Raw genomic sequence first — 12,976 nt, forward strand, 5'->3', positions numbered from 1 at the left:
CTGACCAAAGCCCCCGGACAACACATAGAGTCGAAAGTGCCATGTTCGACGACGAAGACACCGATTTTCTGTTAGTCATTGTTCCTAAACGTTCGCATCATAGATGGAATGGCGATCTAGGGGCGGAGCGCCAAAGTTGGCGTCACTTTTCGATCGTTCGGAAGGCACGAGAGACGCCTCGTTGACGTACACAGCTCCAAAGCAGCCGAAAAAGGCGAAAACGAGTAATACGAACACTCTCCAAGCAAAAATCGTCCTCCGGCAGTTCGATTTCTAGGCGATCGAGGCGCGGCGAACGTTAGACACGCCGTAGCGGCGCACACCTATCGTTTGTAAGTCTCGCGCGATCGCACCGAGCCTCGGCGATTGTTTCTTTTGCAGTTCCGGCGGCCAGTACCAGTCTCAAGGAAAACTCGGCATCGCCATCGTCGGATCGCAAGCCGGAAGCGACGTACAGAACGAAACCGGGGGCCCCCTTTTCTACAAATCGATTTTTTTCTGTTCAGGCGAAACTTCTCGTCTACGTCAACCAGCAGAAACAGGTCACTTCGGCGACGATTACGCCGTCGTTCGCCTGGTCCGTTCAGCCGAACAACTACGCGAGCTTTCTCGACGACGCCAAGCAGCGATGGTCCGTTTGCTTCGACAAGGAACAAGAGGGAATAGACTTTGCTAAGGAAGTGAGTCAGTCCAAAATGAAAAACGGGTTTCTCGCTAGACTCTTTTTTCTTCTTCACTAGGTGACTCTCGCCAAAGTGGCAACCGGTTCGCCTGATGGTCTCATTCAGCAAGACCTCATTTCTGTTCCCGGGCAGGTGAGGGCCGCCGTTTTTTTTGTTCTTTTTTGTGCTTTTGGATGTGATGATTTACGGGCGGACTGAATGGTGTTGTGTACACGTGTGTCGACATTTCAGTACTGTACAATATTTGGCTGATCTGTGCGTTGTATCGGTGTTGAGAAAGAGGACTCTTCTTTATGACAGATTTTTATCCATATGTACTTGCAGGGAATTGAGGCGGACGATCAATTGGAATGCCGATACACTGGATGGCTACTTACGAACGGCACGTTTGGCAAAGTGGGTTGCGTTAGATTCTTGGTTTTTTTCCTTTCAAATAATCCGACACTTTAGGTATTTGACAACAATATATCCTCGGAGAAGCCTTTTCGATTTCGCGTGGGTAAAGGCAAAGTGATAAAAGTATGAACGCCGTCAAAAAAGGGCAGAAAATTTTTATTATTTTGGGTTTTTGCCAGGGTTGGGATGAAGGTGTGGTCGGAATGACAAAGGGAAGTAAGCGTTTTCTCGTCGTTCCTCCTCTACTTGCTTATGGCAGCAAGGTTTATCATTTACACAATCACCAAATAATGCGTTCCGTACATATATTCCTTGTATAGGGAGCTGGGAGCAGAGTTCCCCCTAATGCTACTCTTCTCTTTGAATTGGAAGTGATTAGGGTAGACAAAACGGGAGTGTAGTAGTAGTAATATCTTTTTGATGAGTTACTCCCTTTATAGGTAAAGTTTAGTAAAGAGAAGGATTCGGGTGGCCCTATTCCTCCTCCTGAAACGCCTACTGAATTGGGGTTTGCCTTTTGAAGAATTTTTTTGATTTTTTATGATTCTCTCATCGTAAATAGTAGCGGTGCGGAAGGAGATAGTGGATCGGTTCGAACTAGAACCTCCTCTATAACAGAGAAAATGGCCCAGGTATTGATCATCACCGAATGAAATGAAATCACTTAGTTATTCTTGTTTGACTAGTCTCCCGACGTCGATAGCAGCAAAGCCAAACTCATTCACAGAATGGCAAAGATGGGCCAGTCACTCTTGCCTCCGCAAGCCGGTGTCGAGACAACGGATTCCACAACAACCGTAACAGCAGCTGGAGCCATGCATGCCGGCGCCGAGCAGCCCAAATGGGTGCTTCAAGAGCCAACGTCCTATAATCAGCCCCAACAAGGTTACCAGCAGCAGCCGCCACCGCCCCAACAAGGCTATCAGCAACAGCAGCCACCTCACATGCAACAGCAGCCGCCTCACATGCAACAGCAGCAGCCCATGCAGCAGCCCATGCAACAACCTCAGTTTCAGCAACCAATGCAGCAACCGCCTCAAATGACAACGCCTAGTACTAGTCAGTATCAATTTCCGACTCTGTCTGGGGGCATGACTCCTCAAGGACAACAGCTAGCGTTGTATCAGCCTTCGAATCAGCAGCGAGGCGGGTTTTTTGCTCAGCAGCCTTCTATGCAGCCACAACAGCCTGAGCAGTTCAACATGTCGCAGAACCCATATCAGACTCCTTTGCAGCAGCAGCCACAGCAGCCACAGCAGTCATTTTCTGGCTATTCGCAAATGGGAGGTGCACAAATGCCCCAGCAAGTACCGCAGCAGCCCCAACAGCCTCAGCAGTCGGAGAGTATGAGGACGCTTCTTTACTTTTTTATGGGAAAAGACGTTTTCTAGGTCAACTTTCAACCGCTCTTCTCTCGGATGCTAAACAACAGCACGCAGAAGTAAAATCAGAACTGACGAAGATTGTGGATAAGTTAGACAATCTAACGAAAAAGGTTGATAGGAATTTGCGTTTAGAGAGCGAGATGCGTGATGTTGCCCTTTTCAGGTCGGAGAATTGGAAGAATCGGGCGGTGGTAGACCCGGAAACGCTTTGATGTCGTCAAACTCTGCTCCGACGATGGAAGCGGGCGTTCTCCTTCACAACGTACAGAGAATAATGCAGGTGCAAAGAATTAGCGACGAGAGATACGAAATGCTCTACCGTACGGCTCCTATATTATAGGATAGCGAACGACTAAAACGTGAGGTGTTCGAGAAGAGCGCGCGAATTGAAGCGCAGAACGAAAAGATAGCCGAATTGCTAGAGAGAAACCAGAGGTAAGAATCTCAGAGACCCTAGAAGGGGCGCTTGCCTGCACGTAGGCTGTCCGTAGGTTCGTGGAACAGAGCAATGTGATGTTGGAGCAGAGAAACGATTCGTTCAAGTCAACAACGGCCCACGCGCAGGCAAAGCTCGTCGGACTAGAGCAAGATAAGGTATAGAGATTGAATCTGGCCCTAGATAGAACTACTCCGGTTTTTTCTAGGTTCAACTTACGACGGAATTGGGGCAGGCGATGTCGCAGATAAGTGCTCTTCAATTGGAAGCCGGCAGCCTGGCGAAAAAGGAGGGCGAGTTGAAACAGCAGCTGACTGCAGCGATGGCGGAAGTTCAATCGAGGTCGTCGGAGTGGGCGGCGGCGACGCATTCGTTGAAAGAAACGGAGGAGAACTTGGAGGAGGCGTCGAATTTGTTGAAGGATGAGAAACAGAAGAGGAAGACATTGGAAATGCGTGTGAAACAAGCCGACGAAGAGATATCGGAGCTTAAAATTGAAAAGGAATCCCTGGAGAAAGTACAGTGTGACAAAAACGTTATTTTCCGTTAATTTCAAATTTGCTTTAGAGTGTAGATAGTTCAAAGAGAAAAATGGCTACTCAGAAAGACAGACTAGAGAGAGAAATGGACGACATGAAAGCGTTTCATGAAGTCTGTAAAAAACGAGTTCTTTTCTGTCTAGCTTATGTATCTATAGAGCGAAATTTCTGAGCTGAGGGAGAAACTGAAGAAGCAGCGGCAAACGTCAGACACAGCCATTTCTGAGCAAGTCGGATTTTCTCCCTCGGACGTCGACTTTTTCTTTCATTAGCTCTATTTATAGATATCTCAAGCAGAAGCGGAAGCGGAGTCAAGATGGCAAGAAAAGTCGAAACGTATGGTCAGTCAGGTTGAGCAGAAGTGGCGTCGAATTCACGAAGAGGCGGAGGATGAAAAGAAATCCATGATGGAACGCGTTGCCTCTGTTGACAGTCAGGTAAAAACATCGTTGATCAGCGTACTCGTATACGACGACGTGAGAAAATCGCAATTTTTAGTATGCCACTTGGAAAAAGGCTCGCTCTGAACTCGAAGAACAGATCTCTGATCTCAAGAGGACGGTAGCGAGATTGGAAAGCGAAAAAGAGGTGATTGGTTAGATACCGTTAGATTGTTCTATACATCGTTGTCTGTGTTTTAGGCTGAGTCTCAGGAGCTTCACCATTCGAAGGAGACAGTCGCCCGATTAGAACGCGAGCTTTCCGCGGCTAAACAGGCTGCTCCTGAAGCAGCTGGCAAATCGTCGGGAAACGTAGCCCAAGAGGTTCGCGCTTTTCGTCTCGTTTTGAGACTGCTGATCGTTTTCGTTGGCAGGTCAAGAAAATCATGAATAGCGTCTTTTACAAGATACGCGAGGAGTTTGATGACGGCACTTCTTACGACAAAAAAGATATTATGAGTGCTGTCGTGGCAGTAATTAAGGCGAGTTTGTTATTAGCATTTGGACGATTCTACAGTTCTGTTGTCTACGTAGGATGTCACAGTGAGCGCGCTCGCGACGACAGGAACAGGATCCGCCTCCCCGTCCGATGAACAGAAAAAGAAACAACCAGAAGAGGAAGAAGAGGACGAAGAGGACGAAGAGGAGGAGGAAGAAGAAGAAGACGAGGACGAAGAGGAAGAGGAAGAGGGGGAAGACGAGGATGAAGTCGACGAAGACGAAAAGGAAGAGGACAAAGTCGACGAAGACGAAAAGGAAGAGGACAAAGAAGAAGAGGGCAAAGAAGAAGAGGACGAGGAGAAAGTTGCTACGGAAGAGGAAAACGAATCTGGAGCGGCAGCGGACGTGTCAGGGGACGAGGGCGAGGGCAAAGGTGAGAAAGTAGTGGAAAACGAAGAAGAGGCAGACGAGAAAGACGAAAAAGGCGAAGAAGAGGAGGAGGAAGAAGAAGACTGGGACGACGACGACGACGAAGAGGAGGAGAAAGAAGGCGGAGATCAGGATGAAGAGAAAAAAGAAAGCGAAAAGGCTGTAGATTCCGCCGAAGAGAAGGCAGTTACGGAAGAGGAGAAATCGCCTTTAGATACAGACGCGGGAACGGGAAAATTAACTGATATGGCCGACGAGGAAGCCAGCGATGAAGATTCAAAAGAAAAGCCAGAAGGTAAGCAAATCACTTACGCGTATCATAGACTAGGGTCTGTATACTATTATGCAAGATGCCGTTGATGGAAAAGACGATGCAGAATCAGGTATTTGGAATGCAACTGGTTTGATAACAAAATGTTCCAATACTGAATGATAGATGGTTCCTTATTTGGCGACAGCCCTCCTCCTACATCAGATGCAAAAAACGATGCAGGTATGAAATAGCAGCACACGTTTATTACGACGACTTATTTGTAATAAAAAGCAGCAGAAGAAAGTGCTGGAAGCGAGGAAGCGAAAGAGGAAACAGCGGGAAAAGCGGAAGGCGACGATACTAAGGTAAGTGTTCACTTGAATTTTCAATTACAAAAAATGTTTCCCCATTAGACTAAAAGCCCGTTCAAGGACCCACTTTTTGGAGACGACGACGACGACGAACTCGACTGGCTCAAATGACACGTTTGATCATTTTGCTATGTTTTTTTGGTGAGCGTACACGTTTAAATATTAACCTACGTGTTTAGTTTTGCAGCAAACGAAAGGCAAATCACATTCTTCGATCCCATCGCCACACGGTGACATTATCGGACACAGTTACCATGATGTTACCGCATCGGCTGAATCCGACGTGTCGAATCGGCGCATCGCACTTGGGATGAATGAGCTGAACAGGAGAATCAATCTTGTCCGCTTCTAAATCCCAGAGGAACACGCGTCCCGCCTGATTGCCGCAAGCCAGGACCGTCTGAAAATAGTCCAGCGCAAAACGAAGGTACCAGATCTCGCAGTTGTTCATTTCGAATGTATGCAGCACAATCGGAGTCGAATCAACGTTGCCGCCGTCGTCGTCATCTCCCATTCCGGGCGGCTTCCATAGAACGATGGCATTCTCGCACGACTTGGAAAGAACCAATTGGCCAAGCCACCGAACGCAATCGATATAATTCCGATGAACGATGCGCGTGCTGAAGAGCGGAAAATGTACGACTTCCGACGAAAACGACGGACCGTCGTCGCCCCGTCGGCGACTGTCGGCATTTACATCACCAAGATCCCAGGTCTTCAATGCGTGATCCATACCGCACGAGACGACGTATCGTCCGCCAATGTCAAAATCGCCGCTAAGGACTTCGTCGCGATGGCCGTCGACGCCGCCGAGAATGGCGATGCAGGCGCCGGTCTTGACGTTCCAGAGGCGCAACGAGTGGTCCTTGCTCGCCGAGAGAAGCAGGAGAGGATCGCGCTGATGAAAGCGTAAGTCGTTGATCGAATTTCCGTGTCCGACGAGCGATCGTTCGCCGCGATGCGTCGTGACGTTGATCACGCGCACGATGCCTCGTTCGCCGGCCGCGCAGAGAAGGTGAGAGGCATTGTCGTACGTCCACGCGCAGCTGTAGAAGTTCTCGTCTTCGTCAGGATCGGCGTAGCGCTGCAGCACGTCCATTTCGCCGCCCGGATGGCATCGATAGATCGTCGCACGATTGCTGCCGACTGTTGCGAATACGGGAGGCTCTTCCGGTGAGCAGTTGTAGCTAAATGCTATTCCGAATATTGGCTGTTGATGTTCTTCTTTCGAGTGGCTAGTACACTTGAACGAAGTTTTTGCCATGATGGTAACGTGCGTGCTGAAATTCTTGCACGTGACACGCGTGATTTCTATCTACGTCCGCATTTTTTTCCTACGGAAGAATGCTTGCCAAAACTGAACAAACGCCGCTTCTAACGCCGTCAAAACTTGGCGTCCAAGTCGTACTTTCTTACCAGGACCTTGTTTACAGAATTCAAACAAAGAAAGGCCTTTGGCGTCCTGCAGAAACCAAGACCATCTTAGAAAGCACAAGGTAGCCTGCGTCGGATGACGAGAATGGCTTCGGGCTGGGCCCCCTGACTCCATCCGGTCCAGTTCTTAATTACTACGTACGACGTCTTTTAGCGGCGTTATGAATGGCCAAATGAATGCCATACTGGGACCAACAGGCAGCGGAAAAACAACGTACTACTCTAAATTAAGGGAGGGGTAGTACTGCAGGGGCTAAATTGAGCTGCACTCTGCAGGCTCTTGGATATTCTTGCGGGAAGAATAGATAAAAGGACGCTTACAGGCACCGTTCTTATAAATGGGCGCAGAGTATCGGAGAAGTTTAGGTGCGTGTCTGGTTACGTGGCTCAGGTCAGTCTACAGCGGTGCTCTGGCGATGCTGTTATCTAAGTTTGGCAGAATGATGTCTTATTGGGACAATTAACGGTGCGAGAAAATCTCCATTTTTCGGCCCTTCTCCGTCTACCTCAAAGCACGTCAGAACGAGAAAAGATGGCGAGAGTAACGGCATTGATCGAGGACCTGAATCTCACACACATTGCTGATAATAGAGTACATACGCCTAATAACTGCAAATTTTCAATGGAAGTTTGACAGGTTGGTACTGAACTAAGAAGAGGAATATCAGGCGGTGAGAAGAAGAGAACCAGCATTGGAGTAGAACTTATCACTTCTCCTTCCCTTCTCTTCCTTGATGAGCCGACTACCGGATTAGATGCCTACACAGCTGTATCTGTTATGCAACTTCTTCACAAGTACAGTACCTAAGAGCTTATTAGGGCAAACGGGGGCCCCAGAGAGCAGGTCAAATATTTGAGATACGTAACAGCTAGGGATAGTAGAGGCAGACAAGACCTGTAAAAGGACTTAAAATACATTAGTGCAAGTAGAGGCACACAAGACCTGTAGAAGTTTTTAAAATACGCGAGTTTCAGGGCTAGTTGTCGCATCCAAGATCTACTCAAATATCTGAAATACACAGCTGTTTAGACAAACGGGGACCTCTGAGAGCAAGTGAAATATTTGAGATACACAACAGTTGAGCCACACAAGACCTGTAAAAGCATTTAATTGAAATACACTAGTGTCAGGGATAGTAGTCACATCCAAGACGTACTCAAATATCTGAAATACACAGCTTTTTGGGCAAAAAGGGGGGCTCCCCTAGAGCAAGTCAAACATTTACATACACAACTGCTAGGGAAAGTAGAGTCACACAAGACCTACTCAAATATTTGAAATACACAGCTGTTAGGGAAACGGGGGTCCCTGAGAGCGAGTCAAATATTTGAGATAGGTAACAGTTATGGAAAGTAGCGGCACACAAGACCTATATAAGCATTTCATTGTTTTTCTTAGCTTATCAAAAAAGGGAACAGTTGTCGTTTTTTCCATACATCAACCTCGCTACGCCGTATTCAAGCTATTTGACACGTTGACTTTGCTTGCAAAGGGACACACGGTCTTTCACGGTCCCGCTACTGAAGCTTTAGACTTCTTCAAGCAACAAGGTAATGACAGTAGTATTTGACAATATGCACGCCCAGTCTGTTTCGTGCAGGCCACCACTGTGATGAACGAGAGAATCCAGCTGATTTTTTCCTCGACGTTGTACAGCGAGATGAAAACGGTAGGGAAACTTTCAGTTCAGTGAGCATTTCTGAGCTCATTAGAACGTTTAAGATTCACTGGCCTTGGCTATTGCTTACCGATTCTCGCATACGTTTCAAACCACTCAGAAGACGTTGACCAATTACCAGAGTGACGACGCAAATGTGAAGGAAAAATCTCCTGGTTATCCAACTGGAGCTTTCTATCAAGTGCGAGTTTCGTGCATCAAATTAGCCTTGAAATGTGTGCACCAGTACATTTAGTTTGGTGTTCTTTCAAAAAGAACCATTTTAAATCTGTTACGAAACAAGCCTGTTTCCGTTGTTCACGTAAGAACCTTAGATTTATAAAAGGAGGTACTGAGCTGGCGTTATCTCTTTCAGTGGATCGTTTCTGTCATAATCGGCCTGATTACTGGAGGAATCTACTTTCAGTTAACAAAAACAGATCCCAAGACGGGAATACAAAACAGGTCAGCCGTTGCTGTCATCAGTGTAGGCTAAATCAGTTACGCAGAGTTGGAGCGTTTTTTCTCATTGTCTTGAATTCAATTTCGTCAACTTGTCAGCCGTAGATTTGTTCATTCAAGAAAGAGCCATATTCAAGTTCGAGCGTGTCTTTATCTGATACCTGTTGATAATTGGGTTCTTTTTAGGCACGAGTCACTTGGCGGATACTATCGCACTTCGTCCTATTTCTTTGCTCACGTTCTGTTTGACATCATTCCATACCGAGTCATACCGACCACTATTATGTGTTCTATAACTTACTGGATGATAGGTGCTGTGAATACCTGATTACTGCGCTTCTGCATGACTGTGCTTCTGCTACAGGTTTCACTCCTGACGTTGATAAATTCTTCTTTTATCTTCTCAATTTGATATTGACGACAGTCGCAGCATGCTCAATGGCCTTTCTTTTCAGCGCCTTGATTTCTCATCGAGCTATAGCCACTCTTCTCCTGACTCTTACCTTTGTTCTGAGCATGGTAAGCACTGCATTACGCTCTCTCGCTTCTGCTCGCGCCATTTTATACCTAGATTTTTGGCGGGCTTTTGGTCAACCTTAGGAAGCTGTCCAAGATTTTTTACTGGCTCAAATATCTGAGCATTTTTCATTACAGTATGGAGGTAATATTGAGTCTGTAGCGTGATTTTCGGTGTTCATATGCCGTCTCTTAGGCACTTTGCATCAACGAGTTGCAAGGCATGGAATTTTGTCCCAAGCATGCGAATGAAACATGGTAATTCTACCATACAATTCACACACCATTCATCTTTTGCACATTTAGCCCAAGCGGTCATAATAGTGCTGGAACACAGTACCTGATAGAGCAAGGTTTTGTTGATTCCAAATGGATTACTCAAGTCGCCTTAGCATCTATCCTCGGCGGAGTTCTGCTCTTAGCATATCTTCGCCTTCGTTTCATGGGGAAAACTCGCTAATAAGGAACTCGCTCTACGTATGTGCTAACTGTCAAGTGTGTCCATTTAGATAGATAGATAGATAGATACAGTTCTCAAGCATTCTATTTTAGCTAGGGTCAATACGTTGAGTTAAGTTGCTTTTTTTAGAATTCTAATTATGAGTAGTTCCCCCAATAGACGTTCTCGATGCCGGACTGTCACTTCTCCCCGCCGAAGGTTTTGGCATCCTGGCGTTGATCTCTCAGTATGTATTTATTATGTATTTGCCTTCTTACTTCCCACTGCTCAGTCTAGGCTTGGGGGCTTTGGCGAGTATTGCTCGTATTTCCTTGGTCTCGTCATAGCTTTTCCACAGCTTGTAAAACAGCAATATCTCCTGTGTCACTTGGAGCACCTATTGGATCAATATGTAGAGGTAAACGCGACGCAATAAAAAAGAGTACTTTTTCCATGTCTACTGAAAGCTCGGCGAACCACTGCTTGCAGTCTTTCTGGTTCACAACGCAGGCCATGTGTAAAGCGGCTAGAAACAGATTCACACAAGGTTTGATAAAAAATAGCTAACCAACCTAGAGCAATGAGATACGGAGGATAGAGAAGACAAGTGTCACTCCTATATGTATCATTAACTATTCTCCTGCGACCAAAAAAAGCGTGGAGATAAAAGGCAAGCATCTCAGGAAATGAGCTAACCAGGCTAGAGAAAGCAGACTGTCTTCCTGCCCTATATCACTTACGTATTGGGTCAACGAACGATAGGGATTAAACGTAATGAGACAGCAATCCTAAGGTGACAGACACTTATAGGTCTAAACGGTAAACGTAGCCTACACTGCACCATCATTTCGAGGAGGTAAAATTCGCATTCAAGAATCTTAAAGAAATATTCATAGGCCAAATTAGAAATATAAGTTTCAATTACCTGAGGCATTCTGTAGGGAAAGTCTTTCAGAGCATAAGAAAATTTTGTTTTAACTTTAAAAAGAGCAATTCTTAACTAGGGAAGGGTAGACAGTAGGGGCCAAGTACCAATACTCTGACATGACTGAACGAGTCTTGTATTCGAAATCAACCCAGATTCCTAATAGAAACATGAGGAGATAAATGTAAACGTACTACGAGTACACACCTCCACTTTGGCAGCAAGATAAATACAGGTTGGAGCCATCAAAAGTGGATCAATACTTCCAAAGGAATTACTAGAGATTCCTCTAAGTCAACTGACAAAAAAATCAACCATGTTTGTCACTTTGTATAGAAACGTTTGAAGTAGATAGTCGAAGTGGCGATGACCTGCTGCCTCTGCTTCAGACACTCGGCCAAAGCTTGGATAACTGATGATAACAAAGAATGACAACCAAAAAATTCAATCGTGTAATTCCTAGTACAATTAGCAAAGAAGATGTGCATCTTGAGTATTTCATCTTCTGTTAGGAATATCAAGTCGGTCTGTCGACCGAGAACGAGATCGTCCTTTTCAAGAAGCCACTGATTACTACAGAATAAAAGGTTTCGTCGTCTTTCGTAAGCCTTGGGTAGTGTACCAGTGCGAGGAATGCCAAAAATTGCCAGCCATAATCGAGCTTTAGCGTGCGTTGTAGCCCCCACGTTTGTGCGGTTTTCAGCAATTTTCGCCATGAAAGGAGAGCCACTTACGACTTGCGAACGCTCCTTTCTTCTCAATGCAATAAAAAAAGGCCATCGAATCGACGGCCGCAACGCGTACGACTACAGACACGTGCAAATCGCGTTCGGTCCAACGCGCGGCCACTGCGAAGCGCGAATCGGCGAGACGCGCGTTCTAGCGCAGGCGACGTGCGACCTCGTCAAGCCGCAACCGAGTCGGCCGACGGACGGCATTCTCAGCTTCAACGTCGATCTCTCGCCCATGGCGTCGCCGCGTTTCGACGTCGCGCAAACTCGGGAATCGAGCGTCGAACTCGTGCGACTGCTCGAACGCACGATCAAGGAATCGCGCGCCGTCGACACCGAATCGCTGTGCGTCGTCGCCGGCGCGAAAGTCTGGGCGATTCGCGTCGACGTTCGCGCGCTGAACGACGACGGAAATTTGTGCGACTGTTGCGCGCTCGGCGCCATGGCAACCCTCGCGCACTTTCGTCGACCGGACGCGAGCGTTTCCGACGATCGCGTGACCGTGTACGCGGCGACGGAGCGACCGCTCGTGCCGCTTACCGTTCATCACGTGCCGCTCTGCGCGAGTTTTGCGTTTTTCGACGACGGTCGGTTTTTATTGTGCGATCCGTCGCGATTGGAGGAGGGCGTCATGGATGGCCACGTTATCGTGGCGATGAATAAGCACGGCGAAGTGTGCTGTCTTCAAATGGGCGGCGGCGTGGCTCTGCACGCCGAGCAAATTATTCGATGCACGAAGATTGCCATGGTGAAAGTTAATGAATTGGTGGAGAAAATTGATAGTGCATTGGCCTCGGATGAGGCGCTTAGAAGTGGAGAGAAAGGCGAGGAGAAGATGGATGAAGATGCTGCTTTGATTACTCATGCAAAGAAGGAATCATCTGCTGTTGATCCTGACGAGGTGGAAAGTTACACTGTGACGACGGAAAAAGAGATGTCTTCTGTAAATGATGATGATGATGCTGTTCAATGGATTGGACCTGGAACGGCGAGAATTGGGAACGGACATTTAGATCCATCATCTGGTCCAGTGTTAGAAAGGGAAACTGATACTGTCACTGATGAGGTGAAAAGCAAAAAGATCACCGAGAAAAAGCAGAAGCAGCAGAAGAAAAAGAAAATGAGACCGCCTGCAAAGAATAGCGATGAGGAGGAGGAGGAGGATTTGGAAGAGATCGTTGTGCTGACTGGAGCTGATTTCTTGGGCTCCAAAACGAATACCGGTACCACCAATGTTTCAGACAGTGGCAGAACAGTGGATTTGTCATTAGCAATGAAACGACCAGCCGAAAAGAGAAAGTCAAAAAGAGTCTCGCGAAAAGGAAGCAAAAAGAATTCGGCACTAAAATAGAATGGGCATACAGTAATTTGTACCATGTACAAGAAGCTCATGTAGCCGGCCCCATGTAGCCATTTCATGTAGCCATTCATACGTATA

General features: G+C 46.8%; 4 protein-coding genes and 1 pseudogene across 4 annotated transcripts; 3 read left to right on the forward strand and 2 right to left on the reverse strand.

Moving 5' to 3' along the window:
* Window positions 1-8: 8 nt before the first annotated feature.
* Window positions 9-5,551, forward strand: LOC136186248 (FK506-binding protein 15-like). Its single transcript, XM_065973519.1, has 29 exons — window positions 9-70; window positions 121-224; window positions 278-332; window positions 382-451; window positions 507-680; window positions 741-815; window positions 1,008-1,079; window positions 1,134-1,202; window positions 1,259-1,342; window positions 1,400-1,459; window positions 1,520-1,587; window positions 1,642-1,711; window positions 1,766-2,423; window positions 2,471-2,574; window positions 2,628-2,744; window positions 2,805-2,899; window positions 2,956-3,058; window positions 3,109-3,417; window positions 3,468-3,551; window positions 3,598-3,669; window positions 3,724-3,876; window positions 3,938-4,027; window positions 4,081-4,203; window positions 4,254-4,361; window positions 4,414-5,044; window positions 5,100-5,132; window positions 5,186-5,242; window positions 5,294-5,367; window positions 5,416-5,551. Exons 1-29 carry the CDS (start codon window positions 42-44, stop codon window positions 5,482-5,484), a joined length of 3,810 nt encoding a protein of 1,269 aa, XP_065829591.1. The 5' UTR covers window positions 9-41; the 3' UTR covers window positions 5,485-5,551.
* LOC136186258 (polycomb protein eed-A-like) lies at window positions 5,417-6,586 on the reverse strand. Its single transcript, XM_065973532.1, has one exon. It carries the CDS (start codon window positions 6,470-6,472, stop codon window positions 5,576-5,578), a length of 897 nt encoding a protein of 298 aa, XP_065829604.1. The 5' UTR covers window positions 6,473-6,586; the 3' UTR covers window positions 5,417-5,575.
* Window positions 6,587-6,702: 116 nt separating this feature from the next.
* LOC136186250 (broad substrate specificity ATP-binding cassette transporter ABCG2-like) lies at window positions 6,703-10,079 on the forward strand (annotated as a pseudogene).
* Window positions 9,948-11,877, reverse strand: LOC136186259 (cyclin-C-like). Its single transcript, XM_065973533.1, has 12 exons — window positions 11,430-11,877; window positions 11,274-11,380; window positions 11,135-11,219; window positions 11,015-11,084; window positions 10,915-10,966; window positions 10,808-10,860; window positions 10,724-10,759; window positions 10,579-10,670; window positions 10,455-10,522; window positions 10,329-10,408; window positions 10,161-10,279; window positions 9,948-10,112 (listed from the first exon to the last, which is right to left on the reverse strand). The coding sequence occupies exons 1-12, from the start codon at window positions 11,459-11,461 to the stop codon at window positions 10,037-10,039; spliced, it is 870 nt and encodes a 289-aa protein (XP_065829605.1). The 5' UTR covers window positions 11,462-11,877; the 3' UTR covers window positions 9,948-10,036.
* Window positions 11,488-12,902, forward strand: LOC136186254 (exosome complex component RRP45-like). The gene has a single exon (XM_065973527.1). It carries the CDS (start codon window positions 11,522-11,524, stop codon window positions 12,887-12,889), a length of 1,368 nt encoding a protein of 455 aa, XP_065829599.1. The 5' UTR covers window positions 11,488-11,521; the 3' UTR covers window positions 12,890-12,902.
* Window positions 12,903-12,976: the final 74 nt, after the last annotated feature.

Source organism: Oscarella lobularis, chromosome 4 (assembly GCF_947507565.1).
Source record: "Oscarella lobularis chromosome 4, ooOscLobu1.1, whole genome shotgun sequence".
Classification (NCBI taxonomy): domain Eukaryota; kingdom Metazoa; phylum Porifera; class Homoscleromorpha; order Homosclerophorida; family Oscarellidae; genus Oscarella; species Oscarella lobularis.

Coding starts and splice junctions, on each gene's coding strand:
- LOC136186259 (XM_065973533.1), bottom strand. CDS start 11,461: ATGGCTGGCAATTTTTGGCATTCCTCGCACTG. Junction 11,381..11,429: donor TTTTGGCATTCCTCGCACTG/GTACACTACCCA, acceptor TTTATTCTGTAG/TAATCAGTGGCTTCTTGAAA. Junction 11,085..11,134: donor TTCAAACGTTTCTATACAAA/GTGACAAACATG, acceptor AGGAATCTCTAG/TAATTCCTTTGGAAGTATTG.
- LOC136186258 (XM_065973532.1), bottom strand. CDS start 6,472: ATGGACGTGCTGCAGCGCTACGCCGATCCTGACGAAGACGAGAACTTC.
- LOC136186248 (XM_065973519.1), top strand. CDS start 42: ATGTTCGACGACGAAGACACCGATTTTCT. Junction 5,045..5,099: donor TTCAAAAGAAAAGCCAGAAG/GTAAGCAAATCA, acceptor CTATTATGCAAG/ATGCCGTTGATGGAAAAGAC. Junction 5,133..5,185: donor AAAAGACGATGCAGAATCAG/GTATTTGGAATG, acceptor ACTGAATGATAG/ATGGTTCCTTATTTGGCGAC.
- LOC136186254 (XM_065973527.1), top strand. CDS start 11,522: ATGAAAGGAGAGCCACTTACGACTTGCGAACGCTCCTTTCTTCTCAAT.